The sequence below is a fragment of the Odontesthes bonariensis genome, chromosome 19 (assembly GCF_027942865.1).
Source record: "Odontesthes bonariensis isolate fOdoBon6 chromosome 19, fOdoBon6.hap1, whole genome shotgun sequence".
NCBI lineage: Eukaryota > Metazoa > Chordata > Actinopteri > Atheriniformes > Atherinopsidae > Odontesthes > Odontesthes bonariensis.
Genome location: NC_134524.1, coordinates 10,901,320 through 10,921,528, shown reverse-complemented (window position 1 = coordinate 10,921,528; position 20,209 = coordinate 10,901,320). Strand labels below are relative to the sequence as shown.

The 20,209-nt window shown below is 41.6% G+C and overlaps 2 protein-coding genes across 3 annotated transcripts; one reads left to right on the top strand and one right to left on the bottom strand.

The window, feature by feature from the left end:
• Positions 1-363: 363 nt before the first annotated feature.
• On the top strand, positions 364-4,405 carry LOC142368440 (Y-box-binding protein 2-B-like). Of its 2 annotated transcripts, none has more exons than XM_075450606.1 (10): positions 364-565; positions 1,423-1,486; positions 1,568-1,601; positions 1,677-1,766; positions 1,859-2,101; positions 2,186-2,268; positions 2,348-2,684; positions 3,177-3,308; positions 3,384-3,447; positions 3,829-4,405. In XM_075450606.1, the coding sequence occupies exons 1-9, from the start codon at positions 487-489 to the stop codon at positions 3,417-3,419; spliced, it is 1,098 nt and encodes a 365-aa protein (XP_075306721.1). In that variant the 5' UTR covers positions 364-486; the 3' UTR covers positions 3,420-3,447; positions 3,829-4,405. The 2 variants fall into 2 exon arrangements, with proteins under 2 accessions (XP_075306721.1, XP_075306720.1); XM_075450605.1 differs by having other exon boundaries at positions 365-565; positions 3,381-3,447.
• Positions 4,218-17,187, bottom strand: LOC142368439 (solute carrier family 2, facilitated glucose transporter member 4-like). The gene is made up of 11 exons (XM_075450604.1): positions 16,910-17,187; positions 14,807-14,902; positions 12,517-12,677; positions 9,190-9,314; positions 8,926-9,041; positions 8,517-8,679; positions 7,552-7,739; positions 7,275-7,379; positions 6,226-6,327; positions 5,916-6,119; positions 4,218-5,832 (listed from the first exon to the last, which is right to left on the bottom strand). The coding sequence occupies exons 1-11, from the start codon at positions 16,940-16,942 to the stop codon at positions 5,617-5,619; spliced, it is 1,509 nt and encodes a 502-aa protein (XP_075306719.1). The 5' UTR covers positions 16,943-17,187; the 3' UTR covers positions 4,218-5,616.
• Positions 17,188-20,209: the final 3,022 nt, after the last annotated feature.

Sequence of the window (20,209 nt, the reverse complement as noted above, 5' to 3'; positions counted from 1 at the left end):
TGTAGTTTAAAGAGGTCAGATTTTTAACATTTTATTTATCATTTTCATAAGCAGATAAGACAAGAGCACTGCGCAGTTGTGAAATCAAAACAATTAGTTATATTTACTCGGGCTTTTAACAAGCTAATCATAAATTAGCTTGTCAAAGTCTCTTCTTATAAAGACGTTTTTCCTAAAAATGACCAATAAAATGTGACAGGCTGTCATAAACCGGGAAACTCCTTCCAGTGTAAAAAAAATTAAAAAAATCAGGCACTTCCTGACATACCTGTCGTCCACCTGTCAATTTTTCCCACCCAATTGCCGACCTCGCACGACCAATCAGGTTCCACCCCGAGCTCCTGTGAAACCAATGAGGGCGCGGCTTTCGACCGGCAGCGCGGAGGGTTGTCGGGATAAAAACTTAGCCGTGGTGGAGAAAAAAGTTTCGTGAGGAACAAGAGGGAGGGGATAGAGGGCTGAAAGTGTAGCAGTCCAACAGCGAGCATGAGCGACGTCGAGACGCAGAGCGCTCCACCATCCGCGCCGGTGGAAGACAAACCACAGCCGGAGAGGAAAGTCATAGGTGGGTGTGGAGTTTGACTAAACCTCAAATTAGTCCGTTTGGTTATCTAGGAATTGTTACAGGTGTTCCGTTGGAATTGTAGGCGTTTTTAGTTTGAATAAACTCCATAAAGTGGTGTTGCATGACGTTTGTTGTCATTTTTGACTCCATGACGTGTGAAAGTTGTTTGGCAGCTACAGTAAGGTAAGGCCGAAGTTGAGTCAACAGATGACAATAAATCACTGCGATACCATGGTGCGTTTCTCTTTTTTTTGCAACACGTGTTGGGTGAGTTTTTGTCATGGTTTTGTGGGACGTAATTATACAAAGGAAATCGAACCTTCGGAGTTCATGAGGCTTATAAAACTTTTAAATATATGTATACAAGGTAATGACTTAAATTAGACTTTAGTTTATTACAGCTTTGTGTGAATTAATATGGTGGAAGCTTTGTGGAAGAGCTTGCTGACCTGATATTGCGAACATTTGACCTAATTCGTCTTTATCAGCTGTTACGAGCTTATGCGCACGCGCCCTCACAGCTGCAAATCATTGTACTAAAGGGCGAAAGTACTAATTAAACGCTTGAAGTGGTTCTCGGAGCCATCTTCTCGCTGCTGGTCTTCGCAATGAAGGTTAATGGTTAAATTGTTTGTGCGACTTTTCTTTTTTGAGGTGTTGATCTGGTTATGTTGCTCAGCACCTCTCCCTTGTGACCTCGCGCAGGCCTGGTTTCAAAGTCTTACTGTTAATGATTGATGTTGAAAGTCAGGCTGCCATTATTCCAAGCAAGATAACAGTTTGTTCTTGAAATTCCTGCATGTCACGGTGTCTTAATTGAATGTGGGACTCTTCTTAATCCTGTGCTCCTGTTGCAGCCACATCGGTTCAAGGCACAGTGAAATGGTTTAATGTGCGTAATGGCTACGGCTTCATAAACAGGTAACATTTTTGGAGCCAACAATCTAAAGTATTTACCTGAAAGCCCCATCACTGCTAATAGTCAGTTGTGGTTTCTTACAGGAATGACACTAAAGAAGATGTATTTGTGCATCAGGTAATACAATAAGCTAACTAATCTTTATATGATGTGATGGTACTTCCCTTTTTGATGATAAACTTGTGTCCTCAGACCGCTATTAAGAAGAACAATCCTCGGAAATTCCTTCGTAGCGTTGGAGATGGGGAGGTTGTAGAGTTTGACGTAATTGAGGCAGCTAAGGTAAGAATCAAGGGATGTTTGGATTATTGGAGCATTTTCTTAACTGTTCAAAACGACTTAAATGATCATTTGCGTCCCTTTTGTCTCCTCAGGGCTCAGAAGCAGCCAACGTGACTGGTCCGGGTGGGGTTCCAGTAAAAGGCAGTCGCTATGCCCCCAACAAACGTCGCTTCCGCCGACGATTCTTTCCCCGCAGCCCTCGGCCTGGTGACCAGAGTAAGCCAACTGATGGCCAAGGCCCTGCACCTGAAACAGAGGGATCAGTGGAGAATGAAGCAGAGAGGCCTCCACAGCGCCGCCGCAGGCCCCGCAGACCACGACCGCCGACACAAAATGTAAACGGAAGGATGGGGAAGGTGGGGGGGCTGCTTTTGTAATAACTTGAAGTCGAAATTGTGATTCTTGGTGTTCTTTGTCAGGATGAAGTTGGGGAACAGAAGGCTGAAGTTGAGGAGGGCGAGCAGAGGCCACCACGGCGCAGATTCTGGCGCCCATATCGCAGGTAACCTAACTTTTCTCAAAGAAAAGCAAAATTCCTATAAACTCCAGACTTTTTTTAATATGCTCTTCTGTGAATTCAGACCGTTCCGCCCTCGCCCACCTCCTGATCAGTCTGCTGACGACCAGAGACCACCTGCTCCGGAGGACGCCAAGGAGCAGGACGAGGTGAAGCAGGACGCCAAGGAGCAGGTGGAGGTGAAGCAGGACGCCAAGGAGCAGGTGGAGGTGAAGCAGGACGCCAAGGAGCAGGAGGAGGTGAAGCAGCAGCAGGAGGAGGTGAAACAGGACGAGGTGAAGCAGGTGGAGGCCCCCGAGGGCCCCCAAACCAACGGAGAGACGGCAGAGGGCCAAGGTCAGAAACCACGCCGCCCATCTAGACGACGCAGGCAAAGACAGTCGGAGTCCTCTACCTCAAAAGCAAGTGATTTTCTTCTTTTTTTTGTGATGATGCATAAAGGTAATGTTCAGTGAGCCACTTCTTAGATACGACTGACTGATCAAATGCAGAATATCTGTATGAAACGAATGAATGCTGCTCTTTTGAGCCGAAAGGCTGCTTTTAGCAAACTTCAAAGTCGAACAAAATTGTCTTGGACTAAGCCTTGAATTGGGCTATGAGCTCCATAATCTGATTATTCAGCAGTCATGGAGCGCTGTCGGCTTTGTAGCAGTTTACTAAATTCAGTGATTTCGTCAGAATTAATGATGTACCATGCTCCTCTACACAAGAACCATCAGTGTCTAAGGTGTGTATCATGCAAAAAATCCCTCTTTAATTTGGATTTAAATTCTCAAACATGGCATTAGGATCAGTTGTATTAGGTTGGTCCCATTGTATGTTAAATGCACCCTTTGTTTGCACGTATTAACAAAGAACTAAAACTTAAGATCTTTGTGTGTTCTCTGAAGAATGATACAGAGAAGTCTGCGTCAGAGCCTGGCACCCCACCTCCGTCATCTAACCAAACAGACCTGAAATCTGCTTCAAAATCGCCAAAGACCTCCCCAAAAACCTCTCCTAAAACATCAGAATCACCAGAGGTAAGGTGTTGGAACTGTCTTGTTTTTCTATGCAGGTTGTTGTGTTGACACTCCTATTTGTTTGCTTCTCAGCAGGCAGCTGCCACAACAGTTGAAGCACCATCAGAGTGACTTCCTCGCTCATGAGCCTGGGCAAGAGGTGGGACCCCGCAGTAAAGCTGAGCAGCCCCGGGTTGGGCAGGGTGGGCACAGAACGGGGCTGGGTTGCACTCCTCGTGCCATATTGGCTTCCGCTCAGAGTGCCTTGTGATGGACATTAAAAGGCTGTTAAGTAAAGTTTAAGATGAAAAGATTTTAGAGTCTTAAAGAATCTTTCTTTTTTTTGTTTTGTTTTTTTTGGACTGTTTTGTTAAATATAGGGAACAGATTTTTAGATTCAAACTCTGGATGCTAGGATTTCAGACCAGTGTATCCAATCCTTGTTTCAGGATTAGAGGCGTCTTGTTTTTGTTTCTTTAGTCTTTTTCAATCCCTTTGCCTCTTTTTGTGTTTTTATTTTCCCTTATTTTGTTTCTTGTAGGTCCTAGGGTTGGAGGACTGGACCTATGCACTGCTCTCCCCTCCCTGCACTCCCCCATCCTCCAACCCGCCCCACCCCGTCTCACTGTCACCCCTCTGACCTCCTTCTCCCCTCGTCTTGTGTTGTCCTGTCGAGGCTCTCACATTTTGGAGAGGAACTGAGTGAAGAAGAAAGGGGATACTGGTTGGTGCATATTTGGAGGATAGAAATGCATCTTTAAAAAGAAAAATGGAATAGAATGGACAATCTGCTTGGTAGCCCAGTTATTCCAACCCCTCTTAAAAAGAACCTTTTCTTTAATTGATCAGATGGGGTACATCAAGTGGTTTAGAGGAACCAGCCTTGTTTTTTATTTAGCTTTTTAATTTGATTGACGAGAAACCCAATCAGGTGTGCAGTTGGTGGTACATAATGGGAGTCAGTTAAGTTCTCTTACCACCTGAATCAGCTCCTTTTATTTCCTCGCCTAAGGATGGATTGAAGAACTTTATTTCCTGAGTTTTATTTGTGCTTTTCTTTAGAGGGGATTATGTGCAATCTGTACTTAAAATGCTAATTAAAATCATGTATCATGTCAGCCCATTTGCTTTTTTTTTTTCTCCTTTTAAAATTGAACTTGAGACAATTTCTACTTGTTAGAAATTGACAGAGGCCTTTTGGTGTTTTCAGTAAAATTATTTACAACAATTGTACAACCACAGCATTAAATTGCAGGTCCTTTGAACAATCTCAAAACTTTTTTTTTTTTTTTTTTTTTTTAAATGACAGACCACAAACGTGACAGATTTAAAGATAAAACACAAAGTTGATGCTTGCATGATTACAAAATCTACTTAAATGCCACCTGCATGATTGCACATTTTGCATATTGGGTTTATGTTTACGAAACCAAACGCCAACAGAGTACATAAAGAATTTAAACTCGACCCTCAAACAACAAACACACTATATACATGATTTACCAAAATGTTTTCTTTTGAAAGCGGTATTTCTGCAGGTCATGCCACAAGTTTCTAATTAAGAAAAACACTTAAGTTGGGAACACATGAAACTGAAAGTAAAGTTTTGCAGTTTCTTCTGTCCAGTTGTGGTTGATTAGAGAGAGCTAGCATGTTGCAGGGGTTCATATTTGAAAGATTTTCAAGCTGATCACCACCTGAAATGCATTGTTTCTACAAATCCTTTCTGAAACGGTTCCTGAATCATGAATGTATCCAAGAACTCTAAATGCATTCATCTGAAGTTCTCTGAACTTAGATCTTAGCTTTCATTTAAACTGGAAAATCCTATTTCATTATCCTTTAGTGTGTTCCCATCTTAAGTGAAAATGGGCAAGTTACATCAACTTCCTACAGTTTCTTTACTTCCAAACCTGGAAAGCTTTGGATGTCTTTAAAGTGCAAGAACTCAAATCTCTCCGCTCCATCCGTCAATATAGCAACTGAGTGCGTAGGAATAATATCCTATCGCATTGGCAGTCAGTGCCTCACCAGTCCATATTGTTCCTTGAAAGTATTTCAGTCAGTTTCTAAACCTGCTGGTTTGCAGCCTTTATCAAGGCAGAATTCAACACAATTACTCCTTTACTGTAGTATCAGCCAAGGATGATCCCAAAACATCCAAACTGTCACACACTCAACACTGCTTTGGCACCACAATCTATATATGGATATAATAGAACTAAAATAAATACATGGCAAATAAAAGTTTGGAGTTGGGTCCATATACAAGGTTCATCTCAAAGTTGTTTTCAGATTTTTTTTTTTTTTTTTTTTTGACAGGGATTTCTCAGTTGATGCTTTCCTCCCCCAAGTAGTCAAGTTCAGTGCTAGGCTTGTCCATATCCATGTCCATATCCATCATCCCTCCTGAGCGCTGATTAAAGCTGGCTGAAATCTGGTCAAAGGTCTTTCCCCTGGTCTCTGGCACTCGGAAGAATGTGTATACGAGGAAGAAAAGGAGGAGTGCTGCGAAGATCAGGAAAACATACGGCCCACAAAGGTCCTGAAAGGATGGAATCATGAATAGAGAGGTAATTAGAAAAGGAAGATTTAAGAAAAAAAGTGTTGAGTGTTGAGGGTACTCACTGCAATATATTGGAAGCTCATGCCAATGATAAAGTTGGCTGTCCAATTGGAAAAGCCTGCCACAGCCATGGCAGCTGGCCTTGGACCTTGAGAAAAAAGCTCAGCTACAAAGAACCAGGGGATGGGACCTGGGCCAACCTCAAAGAAGGCCACAAAGCCAAAGATGGCCAGCATGCTGATGTAGCTCATCCAAGGAACAGTGTCCTGTCAAGCGGAAGAAAATAGGAGTCAGAGGTTTGTTGAGATTGGTAATACTAGTTGATGAAATACCTACAATAGTACAGAGCACTCAGATCTTTGAGTTATTCACCAGTAAAGCCAGAGCCATGGTCATGATGATGGCACAAATGCACATTCCTCCCAGTCCGAACATGTGGAGTGTCCGTCGACCCATCCTCTCCACAAGGAAAAGCTGTACATAAGAGGGGAAATAGATTAACAGAGGCTGTTATCCTCAGTAGCCAAATTGAGCAAAGTTGAACATATTCTACTTCAGTTAGCTCATCACTGATTTTGTTGTAAAATCTCATTCTCGTGAAGGTTGAAGGTTCGCACACATGCCAACAGCTCTTAGAGACTGAGCTTGGACATAAGGAGCAATACAATACAGAAATTATGTTGACCATATTCACAGCAATTTCATCATGTTAGCTGGCTAGCATTGGCTAAGTAGCAGCAAACAACAACATCTGAGACTAACGGTAATGACAGTTTTACATGCGTTTCATCATGAAATAAAATAATGTCTACAAATTTGTACTGTAAGATTTCTTTAGATAGAACAAGAAGGGTCACATAATTTATACCCCCTCTCACAGAGGCTGTAAAACATGACGCTTTAGCTCAGAGTTTTGAAGACTTTTCAGTTAAAATAATTACTATCACCCTCTTTCCAGTGAAAGAAGAAAAGTCACGATCACTGAAATCATTAGCAATTATCCACTATGCATTATGTAATCCATAATAGTCTATTTAAGGTTTGCTTAGGTCCTTTTATCTAATCCAAAGTGCTGGAGCTGCTAACGGACATGTAACCCTAAAATCATTGCTTCACCTATTTAATGGCACGAAAACATTGTCACGTCATCATGACAAATCAAACTTGACCCACTTGAATAAAGGAGTATTTTGACAATCTGGCCAAAGAAACAAGTGAACCAGCCTCCTTTTTTTTTATCTTATTTACTCTTTGATAACAGTGTTAAACAGTAATGGAGACACTGATTGACTCAGAGAAGTTCATTGCAGGACTGTAGTCTTTATTGTGCTGTCTGAAACAGATTCAACACCTAAAGGTACATTTCCTGTGAGGAAGACATCAAAAAGCCAAGATAAAGGGATATTAGTGTGCATCCTCACCGAGACCACGGTGAAGGCACAGTTTACGACTCCGGCTCCTATGGTGGCGTAGACTGGACTCTGGACTCCTGCTTTCATGAAGATACTGGTGGAGTAGTAGAAGATCTGCAGGAGTTTTTTCACACGTTTAGTTTAGGTCAACGTGCTTTAGGACATTTATAAATAGGACATTATGTAAGTTGTACTGATGTCACTGTGGTGCAAAAAGTAACGAGTGGTGTCATTTTATAGGTGCAGATCAATAACCGTTTATAAATGCCAGTGAAAAAAGACTCACTGCATTGACCCCAGATAGCTGCTGGGAGAACTGCAGGAGGATGGAAATGATGATAGGCTGGCGATAAAGAGGGGAACGGAAGAGCTCAGGGATGGACACCTTCCTCTCCATGTCCATCCTCCTCTTCTCTTCCTTCATCTCTGCTAGCATGTCGCCAACATCCTGCCGGCCTGTTAACCTCCTCAAGCCTGCACAAAGAAGAAACGCAACAAGGGTTTTAGCCCACCAAAAGAGGGCATTTTAGCTATTTATTTTAAAGACAAATTAGGGTGGAAAAGGCAGAAAGCTTCACAAAGCTTGCATTATCAGATCCAATAGTATCATAATGTGAGTAGTAAGGAAAGTTAAGTAAAATTAGTTGTTGAAGTTGGGGCAATTTTGTATTTCTTGGGTGAATTCGGGGAATAGTTCACAGCATAAAAAAATGTTTGTGCTCCATGATCCAACTATTGTGACCAAAGCAAAAACACAAATGGCTATTGGTGACATATATCGTCCAGTGTCTCTTTTGTTTATTGTGTTGAACATAGCCTAAATCAAAATTTCTCACATAGATTGTGGTCCAAGAAACACTGGATACAACTTTTACTTCTCACTACTTCTCAACAAATTGTTTCATAAAACCATGTCTTCCTCCTAAATGTTATGTATGATGTTAGGGTTACTCTTAAAAGTGAATGATAATCATACTAAACTAAGGTCCAAAGTCGGTCCTCGAGGGCCGCTGTCCTGCAGGTTTTAGGTGTTACCCTGCTTCAACACACCTCATCCAGATTAAATGGATTTCTTCAAAAGATTGGTAAGTTCTGCACAAGCCAGCCAATGATGCCTTGATCTGAATCAGGTGTGTTGAAGCAGGGAAACACCTAAAACCTGCAGGACAGCGGCCCTCGAGGACCGGCTGTGGACAGTCCTTGTCTTAGAGGTGTCTGCAGAGCTGTGTTGAGCGCTCCAATCTCACTCACCACTCTTAGCATGGTGCTCCTGACACCGGATGATATAGAGAAAACGAGGGCTCTCGGGGCAGAAGGGCAGCAGACCCATTTGTAGCACAGTCGGTACAACAGTTAGACCCATCAGAACAGGCCACAAGTGCTCACTGCCGAGTAAGGACTCCAGCCCAAGGATCTGCATGAAGAGAGGAAACAAGTTCAAGAGCACATAAACTGTAAAAGTAAACGCTTTTACAAAAAACTAATGGGACTGATGGGACACGAGGGAAGAGCTTTTGTGCTACAGTGGATAGAATACTTCATGGAAGTACAGGAAAAGGGAGTAAGTTCAGAAAAAAGTGGGAAGAAGCAGCAAGACTAAAAGTTTGGAGAGTTGAGGGGGAGAAGTGAGGCAAGTCCAAATATGCCTCCCATACTATACCTGTGCTATGAGAATGCCAGTGACTATAGCCAGTTGGTGCAGTGTGCCCAGAGCCCCTCGAAGACTCGTTGGCGCTATCTCACCCACATACATTGGTGTCAGCCCAGATGCCAACCCTGTTCATAGGAAAAGATGGATGAGTGACCAAAAATCAGTCATGAGGGAGATGAACAACTGCAACACTGCAATAAAAAACAAATGAATAAAAAGACTTGAACATACATAACGAGAACGAAACGGGGAACAGAGCGGTGGAAGACTCACCACAGTAGGCACCAATGACGAAACGCCCAAGGATCATCATTTCAAAGGAGCTACAGAGCTTAGACATTCCCATCAGACTTCCACCCATAAAGGCAAACATGTTGTTCATGAGCATGGCTTTCCTCCTGGAAGAAGCACAGACAAGCCTCTTTGAAATGTTACTGCTCAAATGTTAGATGTCATACCATCTAACATGATCCAGGTGTAGCCCATTTCTTTATGAAACAGTGTAAACATAAAAGAGATGAGCGCTCGATTCAGTGACTCCACACGGTGAGTACACTTATATTCACTGCGTGTGGAGTTTAGCCTCCAGAGGGCAGTATTATACAGAAACACTCATGGTGGCAGCAAGTTCCTTCACTCGTCAGTGAAACTTCTGTACTTCTTTATTTGAGATGTTAAAAGTTCTGGAAATTGATACATTAATTGTTTTTTAACTATCAAGGGAAACTTGAAGCAGTACGCAGCGGTATCGTCACAAATCATGTGACAGGCATTCAGTTCTTTTAAGAGAATACAACGATCCCCTCAGACATCATGAATATATATTCAAATCTAATTTGAATTTGAGAACTTGTTTTTTGTTACTAAAGTTCAACCTTCTTTGTTCCATTACAGTTTTATAGGTCATTATGGTTCCACACGTACAGTATCACAAAAGCATGATTCTTCACTTATTCTGACCAGAGCAGAAATGTTTCACTCAAAAACAGTGACTTGACATGTTAAAATGAATTGTAGCAATATGGCATGACGTTTTAAGACGATTTGGACTCTATCAGGATTTTAGAGTCATATCTCCCTCGCTGTACTGTCCAATCTTGTGCAAATGGCAAATATTGTGCCACTGCTTGAACAGATTTATTAAGCCATTCATGTGTAACCTGTGTCTAAAAAGGGCTTTAAATAAGATATCTTTTTTAACTATTTGACACATTTTTCTGAGGTCCCATTGAGAAAATACCTGTTGGTTTAAACACAGTGGCTCTTGTCTCACTGTTTTGAGGAGTGGAGATAAGTGCTGAACCCTGCCAACACTCCCTGGTCTGAAGTTCAGGCACTGAGAGTCGGGGCTGATCCCTCTTTGTGTCTCAGTTTCTTTAGTCCAGTGTTGAACTGGTTCAAGTTGTTCTAAAAGTTAGATGAAAAGTGTTTGCTGCACATACACAGTCTTTAGCTAACTTGTTGAAACAGGACTGTCTGCTGTGCTCTTATATCCTCTGAGGGTTGTGGTAGATGTAAGATGCCTGCTCCTCAGTACAGCTGACAGCAGGACGTGGAGCTGGGCTCAGAGGTCGAGGCTCAGCAGAGGAGGTGGAGTGATTTCGACAAGTGACGTGCTTTTGAAATAAAAAATCAGAATAGCTATAAATGAGGAACTTTCTAACAAAGGGGAAGTAAAAGAAACGCCCGGTTTTACACTTGCTGGTGACTTCCAAGAACAGAAAAAAGTGATTTTTACATAATGTGTCAAACTTAGTCTGCTCTGTTTGGGCAGATTTATATTTTGGGCGCCTGTAGCTAAGGAGGAAAAGCTGTCGTCTGGCAATTGGATGGTTGGTGGTTTGATTCCTGGCTTCCCTGAAGATGTCAAAATGTCCCCTGGCGAGAAATTGAACCCCATGTGTGTAAATGTGTGTGAGAGAGAAAAAGCCCTGTGTAGCCTCTACACTATAGAGAAATGCTATATGAGTGTGTGAGTGAATGGTTGAATGCGGCTTGTAGTATCAAAGCATTTTGAGAAAAAGCACTTTATAAATACAATCCAATTATCATTTTATGGGACGTGAAGCAGCTGCTCATTTTTTGTTTTGATTATGTCAAAATTCGCAACTAGGCTGAGATTAAGTCAAAATGTTATATAGTCCCTTTGAAGTGGCATTTGTTTTATAGATAAAACTTTATTTAATCTTATAATAAAGATTCAAATGAATTGAAATGAATTATAGTTGTCTTCGGTAATAGAAGAAAAGCTCAGACTTAACGAGTCCTATGTGAGGAGGAATAACTCCGTAAGTTTTCCAACCATTTTCATACATAAAAAGCTTGAAATATAAGACTCTTTAAATCCTACTTTACTAAATACTTCATTCTCGGTGTACGTGCACTGGTGCTTTCACACTTCTGTGAGTGGCACTCAGGTTTGGCTGGTTTCAGGGTGTGATGTCACAACGTTGTCACATGCTGTACAAGCCTTAACCTGATATTTAAGATGAGCCAGAGAAATGTTCCACTGCACAGAGCTACACTTATTCTGCACACACGGTTAAACCCTAAAGTAAGAGCAGAAACATGAATGCCATTTTCACAAGGTTTTCCAACCTCTGATTTTGTCACCCACCGAACAATAAGACCCCTGTTAAAGATGACCTCTATTTTCACAGGACGCTAGGGTTGCTTCTACCTTTTGACCTCAGAAGTCACGGCAGCTTTACCAGCAACACCAGTGACAGCTGCTTTTTTTTAGGAAGACTGTGTTCTTAGTGCGCACACGGTGAACGCTCCCACCCCCACCCCACACTCCTCCACACCCCTTCTGACCCAGTGCCGCCAGCTCTGTTAAGATCCCCTTTCAGCCTCAACGGAGGCTGAGGGCTGAAGTCCAGTTTGCATCCCAGCTCTGGTTACAGCAGGAAACTGGGTCGCCATGAAACAATCTGGACGAGGTCCCTCTGAATGACTGAGCCTCAACATAAGGATCAATTTTAGATTTATATACAGAAATGAACACAGAGACAGTGATGTTATCATTGAAGATTAAAAGGGTTGACCAGGCCTGAGATAGCAAAAGAAATGTTATATCAAAGAAATAAAGTTGTATTTTTTATTGAAATTAAAGCAAAAACTTTTACAACATTAATTCTTGGAGTATATGTCAATAGAAAATAATTATGATGCAAACACCTCAGAAAACTCCTCCCATTTTTTGCTTTTAGTTTCTGTTTCTGTTTTTGTATGAGATCATTTAGTTTATGACATTTGCTACAAACTTTGCATCCATCTTGTGCCTCCTCTCTTTATGTACATGATGAACTTGTGCGTTTCACTTGTCCGGTGTATATATGACAACAGAAGTTTTAAAATACCTTGGTCAATTAGGAAGATGAGTTCAAATTGATGCTTTGCTTTAACAGACAGCACATACATCCATGCAGCCACCAACTAAGCTGGAAACCTTAACTTACAGTGAATATAAGATCAGTCAACTTGATCGTGTTGGTTACATTTGAAAACATTTTCAAAGCTTGGGTTCGTGCTACATTCAGCACTCTGGCAACAATCAGTTGTAATGATTTGAAAGTGTGACATGTTGTATTTGCCTACCTGCCCAGCCACTCGGAGATGAAACCCACACAGAAGGAGGAGAGCATGCCCCCAATGGAGAAGATGGCTACAGACAGCGACCAGAGGGAGGTGAGTGTCCCTGCGGATATGGGTTCTCCGTATCGGAGCACCCATGTTGCGTTGTAGTCCTCCTCAATAATCTATCAGGGATGCAAAGATTAGTCATGTTATGGAACTGATTTCAGTTGTTTCAAAGTTTGTAAAACTCTGAGAGGTGCTCAATAACAAGCAGGGTTTATTAAAGCTGCAGGGGCACCACCTTATATTTGTGATTACTGTGTTAGGTAGGATTTTGACTTCTTTTATCATGATGACCTTTAATGTTTGTACTGCTGCCAGGGCCACAGTGTAAAGAAACTCACAACTTTTAATAAGAGGCATCATTGAGGACTGACCAAGGTTAAATTGGCTCAAGTTGGTCTCCTTGGAGATTAACTGTGAATTCATCCAATTTAAAAAGAATGACTTCCTGTTGCCACTGGGTGGCGCTGTAAATACAACAGAATACATGCATGTAAATCTGCTCAAGCCTGGACACTTATCCTACATGTGAGGTCTGGGGAAGATCAGATAATGTCTGTGTAATTTACAACAAATTTTAGTGTCATGGTGTAATGTTAACATTTGTCACAGCACCACAAACGTACCCTTCAAAACAACAACAACAAAAAACAGCTTGATTTAAATACAAAATGGCTAACTTTCTGTTGGGTTTAGGGGACACGTTCAAGAGGCTTTTGTGTTTGCAGATAGTGGAGCCATACAACTGTCATACATGTCACAAGTGGTACCAGGGCTCCTTTGATAAGTTACACCATTTTCCTGGTTCATATTTCATCGTTAGACTTTGTCCCGCCTATTTGACGAACCCAAAGATGTCTCGGAACGGACGTAAGATTTGACTGACATGTCTGAATCACAACGACTTTCTGTGTCACTGCGAAACATCCCACTTTGCCGCACCACCAAGGCCATGCTGTGTGGCACAAACTCTCAGTTTTCACTCAGAAGCATCATTAAAACATGTTCAGACCAGATCTAAAGAGGATCCTGCCAACAGGCTGGAAGATGAACATTACAGCGTAAAATAATTACCACTAGATGCGGGGTTGTGACATTTTGGTCATATTGTTTATGTGTACATGTTATGTTTGGTGCTGTTTAGACCTAATATGTGTGTGTTATAACAGCTTCCTTTTTAATGATAAAATCAACCAATATTTGCCAGGCTGCCACGCTCACACACAATGCAGAAGAAAAAGAAGAAACACTACAGATACAATACTGTCCTAAACAACCTTCGGAGCTTAGACCCTTAAAAATCAGCTGCTGTGAAAAAATTGTTTGATCACATGGCTTCTGATTTTACTATTTTAACCACATGTCTAAAATGTACCTATCTTTGGCTTTATATTTGAAATTTTCCATATAAAGCACGAAGCATACATCAATGTAAAGCTGCTCTGTGAGTAATAATTAATATATAAGGCTCAAACATATCAGTGAATCAAATACAGCTAATACTCATTTGCCTCTTGCATGCAAGCTTCGCAAGCCTCTTGTGAATACAGATGTACTGTAATGGCAAACAAAACATGCTGAAAATACCACAGACACAGAGACTGAGCGGCTCAGTGTGTTTGCAGTAAACCAAATTCATCAACAGATCCCCAAATACCAGCAGCTGAGTACAAGCCTGACTTAGCACAGACTTTCTTGTGTCCATGCACATACCAAGCAACACTCTACGCTTTTAAGTTTATAATGACATAGCCAAGTGGATGTTCAACTGTTCTGTGATGTACAATTTAAGCACCTATAAATCATTTTAGATACTTTTTTCAACTTAGTTTCCGTGCATGCCACCATGCTGGAACAGCAGATGTGGCTGCAATATGAGCAGCAGCGTACTTTATTTCTGGAGCAAGTTTCAAGTTTGTTATCTAAATATCATGTCTAACTGTGTTATGATGTCAAACATGCCACCTTGATATATCAGTAAACCAGGAGAAACTGTGTGAAAAGCTGCTAGATAAACAGAATAGCCACAGCGCCATCATGGTGACAACAACACCGCCTGAAAAGCTGACGTTTCACTTAACCTGGTAACAATAACATGATGCAGAATGTGTCAGGGTAACAGGACAGTTAAGTTTACATTCGGTCAAACGCTGCAAGCTGCCACTTGGCAGCATAGCGATTTCTCTGGATATCATTCTCTGGATATCGTACGTCAGCCGAGTGATCAATGCTCTTTTCTTTTTTTTACCTTCTGAGGTGCATTAATGACTCCGATGTTGTAGCCAAAAGTTAGAGATCCCAGAACAGCAGTGAATACTGACAGAGCAAGGGTTCCAGTCACCGTCTGCAGAACAAACCCACACAAAAAGCACACAGATAGGTAAATCACAAAAGAATATCTAATTAAATTTTCATACAGGGAATAATGCTGAGAAATGTCTTTATAACTCTGTATTTATGGCAAATTATATGAGAGCTTAAGTGTCCAGATAGGATTAGACACACTCAAACACACACACTTATATCACTGCTCAACTAATATCAACTATATATAACTGTGATCCTGATGAGAGACAATCCCTTTAGTGCCGTCCATGACTTCACTGGCTACTCGCCTGAACTTTAGCTTCCCTGTAGTTTCCCATCAGGCCACAGGCACCTGTTTCCACGGTGACAGATGAGATGACCTTGGGGGAAATTAAAATCCTCCCCAACAGCAAAGAGTTTAAGTTTCCACAAAGGACCACCCTCTAACCCTAACCCAAGTTACTTAGCCTACAAAGTCTGATGATATCGTGCCTGAAAAACCTGACGACGGTCTGCAAGCTTTGACCTAATCAAGTCTGGAAGGAGATGCTGGATAAACAGAGAATTTCTCACCCATCAGGGTGACAACAAGACCTCCTGAAAAGTTGACCTTTCGGTGATGTGGGCCTGGTCAGAATAAAAGGGTTAAAAAAACTATTTCATGGGTACATTTGAGCTTTATTTCGTATCGTATTGGGGTTTTTTGTAGATGAGGGAAAACAATGTGTAAAACTGACTGATGTGTCTCGTGATAAAATCATGGTAACTATTATATATTTACACTAAAATCAGATATAGCTCTAAAGTTTGACCGAACGTCAGAGGTTCAAATAAGTCGCTATCTCTGCTTCTTGACCTTGCTATGTTGAGTCTTTGGATAAGTGCTGTTTATTATTTAAAAACCAAAACAGAAGGGTGTGTGTTCATGAATGCGTGTGCCTTCTCAGAAAAGGTGAATCATAAGTAGCCAGTTCTCCTTTATTGAACCTGAACTGCATTTGACTACAGATGCATGATTTACAACTTACTTATTACCTAGCAGGAATTTTTCTCTACCTGCTCTGGGCTACCTGTAGGCCAAGTCACCACACATCATTGAGTTATAGCCTTATTGTATGTGATTAATACTACAATATTATTATCAAGATTATAATGCTTTTACAGATATATCCCTAAAGAACATTCCACTGATCCCTTAATCTTATGTAAAATAACTTATATACGCCACCTATGTAAGTGCAAACTATGTCCACAAACTTATCAGAGCAGATTCAGGAACTGTCACCTTTATGGTACAAATCAGAGAATTGTCAACCCTGTTCTTTCAAAATCAGGGGACTCTAAATAATCCACAGTCACAGGAATATAACACTTAAAGCCTTACCCTTACCTGCTTAACCTAGAAAATATTTCTCCAAAATAGCAGCTGGTGGTGGAAACAATTTGGACAAGATGGCTGATGATAAACCCACAATACTGATCTCTGATGGCCCAATAAACGTACTGTCTGTTGCAAAAGCCTTAATCATAGATTGGTGATTTTTTTTCAGTCATTAATGATTTTAGGCCCTGCAGTGCAGTACAATTAACTGGATTAGATTTTTCCAAATCTTACAGGATTTAGATGGACTGCATTTAAACTGGTTTTTTTCTTGTTTTAGAGATCACTCAAAGCACTTTTTCTCTACAGGACACATTTACCCACTGACACACACACACACACACACACACACACACTCATAGAGCTCCTTTTGGGTCTACAGTATATGCAGAGCTGTTCTTAATCTATCATGCAAGCTAAAAGGAACAAAAAAAACAACAACATGTCTTTATCTTAAGTTGCTTTTCATATTTGTTGGACTACAGGAGAAAAAACACAGTTCCCAAAAAAGCAGGACATTTCTCCAAGAGTGCACCAGAGATATATCCGTGCGTAAAATCTTCCCATCGAAATACGCACGGGCTTTTCCAAAAATTCCCTGCAACACAAAACTCTTCACATGAATTACGTGATAGAAAATGAATAAATAAAAATAAAGATTACCTCTCCTCCGAGCTGCTGAAACCCGGCCGGCATGATTTCGACAGCTCCAGGCACCAGGTGGCACTTGCTGACAGATGCGTCTGGTGCCAAATTGCGCTCAAACCTTGTGCGCTTCAGCACCAAAAGCTGGACAGATTAGTTAAATCCACTGGAAAAGCCGAAGGTGAGAAACCGGGCGCGTCCTGCCCTGGAAGTTGTCCTCCCTTTTTTGAAGTTTGTGTTTGTGTCCGTCCAGCTGGGGATAGAGTGACAGCCACGTGCACGCCTCTAGGATACGCAGGAGAGGGGAGGAAGAAAAAGGGGAGGGGAGGGGAGGAGGTCTGATCTTGAGGTCCGGCGACAGAGGTCGAGACGCAAGCAGGAAGCTATCTTGACCTTAACTGTCATTGGTTGAAGGGGAGGAGCACATGTTCAGGGAGAAAACTGGGGTGAATTAGAAGAAGTATCTGGTTATCATTATGATCTGAAGGAGATGAAGCAATGAGATGTGGGATCCTCTTTAAATCAGGAATCATTGATCAATCTCAAGAGCTCATGTTCCACAGATCTGAACAGTGCCCAATTTGGGGGCCCACGTTTATGAGCACTGTTACATAATGACCACTAACCTGAGAATTACCAACTGGTGCAGGAAAGAAAGTCTCCCTCACAAGGTGCATGATCTGTGGTCTACTGAGAGTTGAATCATTTGATTTGAATTTTTTTTTACATACAAATATCAAATCTATTACAGGTTATGGAGGTCCACAGGAGTTTGGCATCAATGAACTCGAGTCAGAATCCAGCACCATGAGTCAACATTTCTCATCTGCAGCAAAGAGGGGCTCGTCTTCACCACGCTGGTTGCCATTGTCTGTCTTCCCAACAGTCTTAAATCCCTTTCTATTTCAGATCACATGCCAACGAGGTCATACACTGCAGCCCCCCCCCCCCCCCCCCAACAACCCCCCCCCAACAACCCCATCCCTATTCCATAACCAACCCCCCAACTCACTCTCTGTTGCATACAACAAAGCTTCACCACCTCCCCAGCAGGCAACAGGTGGATCCTAAATTTGGGCTGTGGCACCTGAGTTAGCTGTGTGGTTGTGGTCAGGGAAAGTTTGAAGCAGGACACCCGGTGGATCTGAGGAGTCTAAGGGGGTGTGTTGTGGGAGGGTGGGGTGAGTCATGGGTGGGGAGATCTGCCAAAGAGTTCTCTGGAAAGATACTTGCTCCACATCACTCAATAAATTAATTCAGCTCCACCCCTTTAGGCACACCCCCACCTCACGCCACTCTCTCTTTGGAGCTCGCCGCCTTTGCTTATTTCCTTTTGCTGCCCACATTGCGAAACAGTATGACAATCTGACACCACTCAACCAAAGCCAGGGCCCCAAGCAGAGTCATGTGTGACTTTGACTAAATGCAGAGAAACTTAACACCATCAGAGCAGTGGCGTAGAGCCCCCGCCAACATTTGAGGCTCGGTGTGTGCAACCGAGAAGAGAAAGACAAGATGGTCCAGAAGATATCATATGCATTCATACAGAGAGAGCCAAGAACACTGATGGAGACACGTACAGACTTGGAAAATGATATAAATACACTAACACACACAAGTGGGATTATGCAGTCCTCATTTTTAACAAAAAGCACCCATTCAGCTACTATTTTACAGCACAAAATATCACCTGGGTTGTCTCTACAGTAAAGATGCCAGTCAGTGTATGTTTTACTGTTTATCTGACCAAAAAAAACAGCCACTCCACCACAAACACACACACGTACACCATGTGACTCCTAGTGATGCAAAGCAACTGCATGTGTAAATACCCTTCCTCCTTGTCATAACCTATATATAAGGTGTGTGTTGTTGGTGGGGTCAGCCGGTTCAAAATCATGCTACAACGCACTGAGTCGCGTGATTAGTGGCAGGTGTTGAACTGTATGTGTCACACATTCTCATCAATCTGCACTATTAGTCCAGTTGTCTCCTGGGAAAAAATGTGAGATCATGTGATCTAAGACAGAAGAAACAAACACCAGAAGAGGCCTGAATCAATATGATTCATTAGCTGGTTCTGTATATCATGTGTATAAAAATGTTCTGTTATTATTAATGATCAAATCCCTTTATCATGATGGCAAAGTTAGATTTAACTACAAAATATGAGTTGAACAGTGAATCTAAACATTCATCTTTATTGACGACGACAACATTTCCGAAATTTTTTTTAGTGTTTTAAAAATCTTTTAAATCTTACACCAAACTGATGATATAGCAAACAATCAGATTACTCAGATTTTCAATATTTATTTATTGATTGATTTATTTATTTATTTATTCCTATCCAAAACAAAACAAACAAACTAAAACCGCCAACAGAATTATGTTTAGAGTAATTAGATTAACAGGCAACTGCTTTATAACTGATTTGTTATTTATATGATTTTTATATATGAGTAAAAAGGCATCCCAGAGAGGAAGATTCAGGATCAAAGATGACAGGGGTGTTCCCCACTCTGTGAAGAACTGTGTGAGCAAAAAAATCAACAATTTAGGAATAATGTTTACTATCATAAAAGAAACAAACTACATTGATTTCATCAGAAAATAGTTGATCATTCAGAGACTGCAGAGAAATCTCTGTACAGTAAAAAGGAAATTGCAAACCCATTCACTGTCATTCTAAGCTCATCACAGACCGGCGGTTCAGGAGCCCGCTGTGTCGATGTTGAACACACATGGTACCTGTGAAACATCACTTTTTGTTGTGCAGGGTTTGGTTTTCAAAAGTAATATCTTGCTGGCAATATGGGAAAAAGCCAGCAAAGCATTCCATCCATCTATCCATCCATTTTCTATACCCGCTTTATCCGATTCAGGGTCGTGGGAGAGCTTATCCCAGCCGCTATTTGGCAAGAGGCGGGGTACACTCTGGATAGGTCACCGGGCCATCACAGGGCCACACAGAGACAAACAACCATCGCTCAAAACTTTTTTCGATAATTTCGAATCACCAATTCACCTAATATGCATGTTTCTTTATAGTGGCAGGAAGCCGGGGGACCAGGAAAGAACCCACTTATGCATGGGCGGAACATGCAAACCTGTACATTTGTACATTAGGAGGAAGTAAAAGAGAAAGCAGGAGGTCAACATAGATACCAGAAAAAACAATAGAAACGTGATTATCCTTCTACTCGCCTCTGACCTCCTTGTTTTAAGTGAGCACTGTGTAATGATGTTTTTCTGCTGACTTTTACTAGTTCTGCAGCCGGTGCATCATCACCTCTACTGAAGCTGAACTGGCAGTGT

Coding starts and splice junctions, on each gene's coding strand:
- LOC142368439 (XM_075450604.1), bottom strand. CDS start 16,942: ATGCCGGCCGGGTTTCAGCAGCTCGGAGGAGAG. Junction 7,740..8,516: donor GGAGCACCATGCTAAGAGTG/GTGAGTGAGATT, acceptor TTCTTTGTGCAG/GCTTGAGGAGGTTAACAGGC. Junction 5,833..5,915: donor TGAGCTTCCAATATATTGCA/GTGAGTACCCTC, acceptor CCATCCTTTCAG/GACCTTTGTGGGCCGTATGT.
- LOC142368440 (XM_075450605.1), top strand. CDS start 487: ATGAGCGACGTCGAGACGCAGAGCGCTCCACCATCCGCGCCGGTGGAA. Junction 1,602..1,676: donor AAGATGTATTTGTGCATCAG/GTAATACAATAA, acceptor TTGTGTCCTCAG/ACCGCTATTAAGAAGAACAA. Junction 3,309..3,380: donor AAACATCAGAATCACCAGAG/GTAAGGTGTTGG, acceptor TTTGCTTCTCAG/CAGGCAGCTGCCACAACAGT.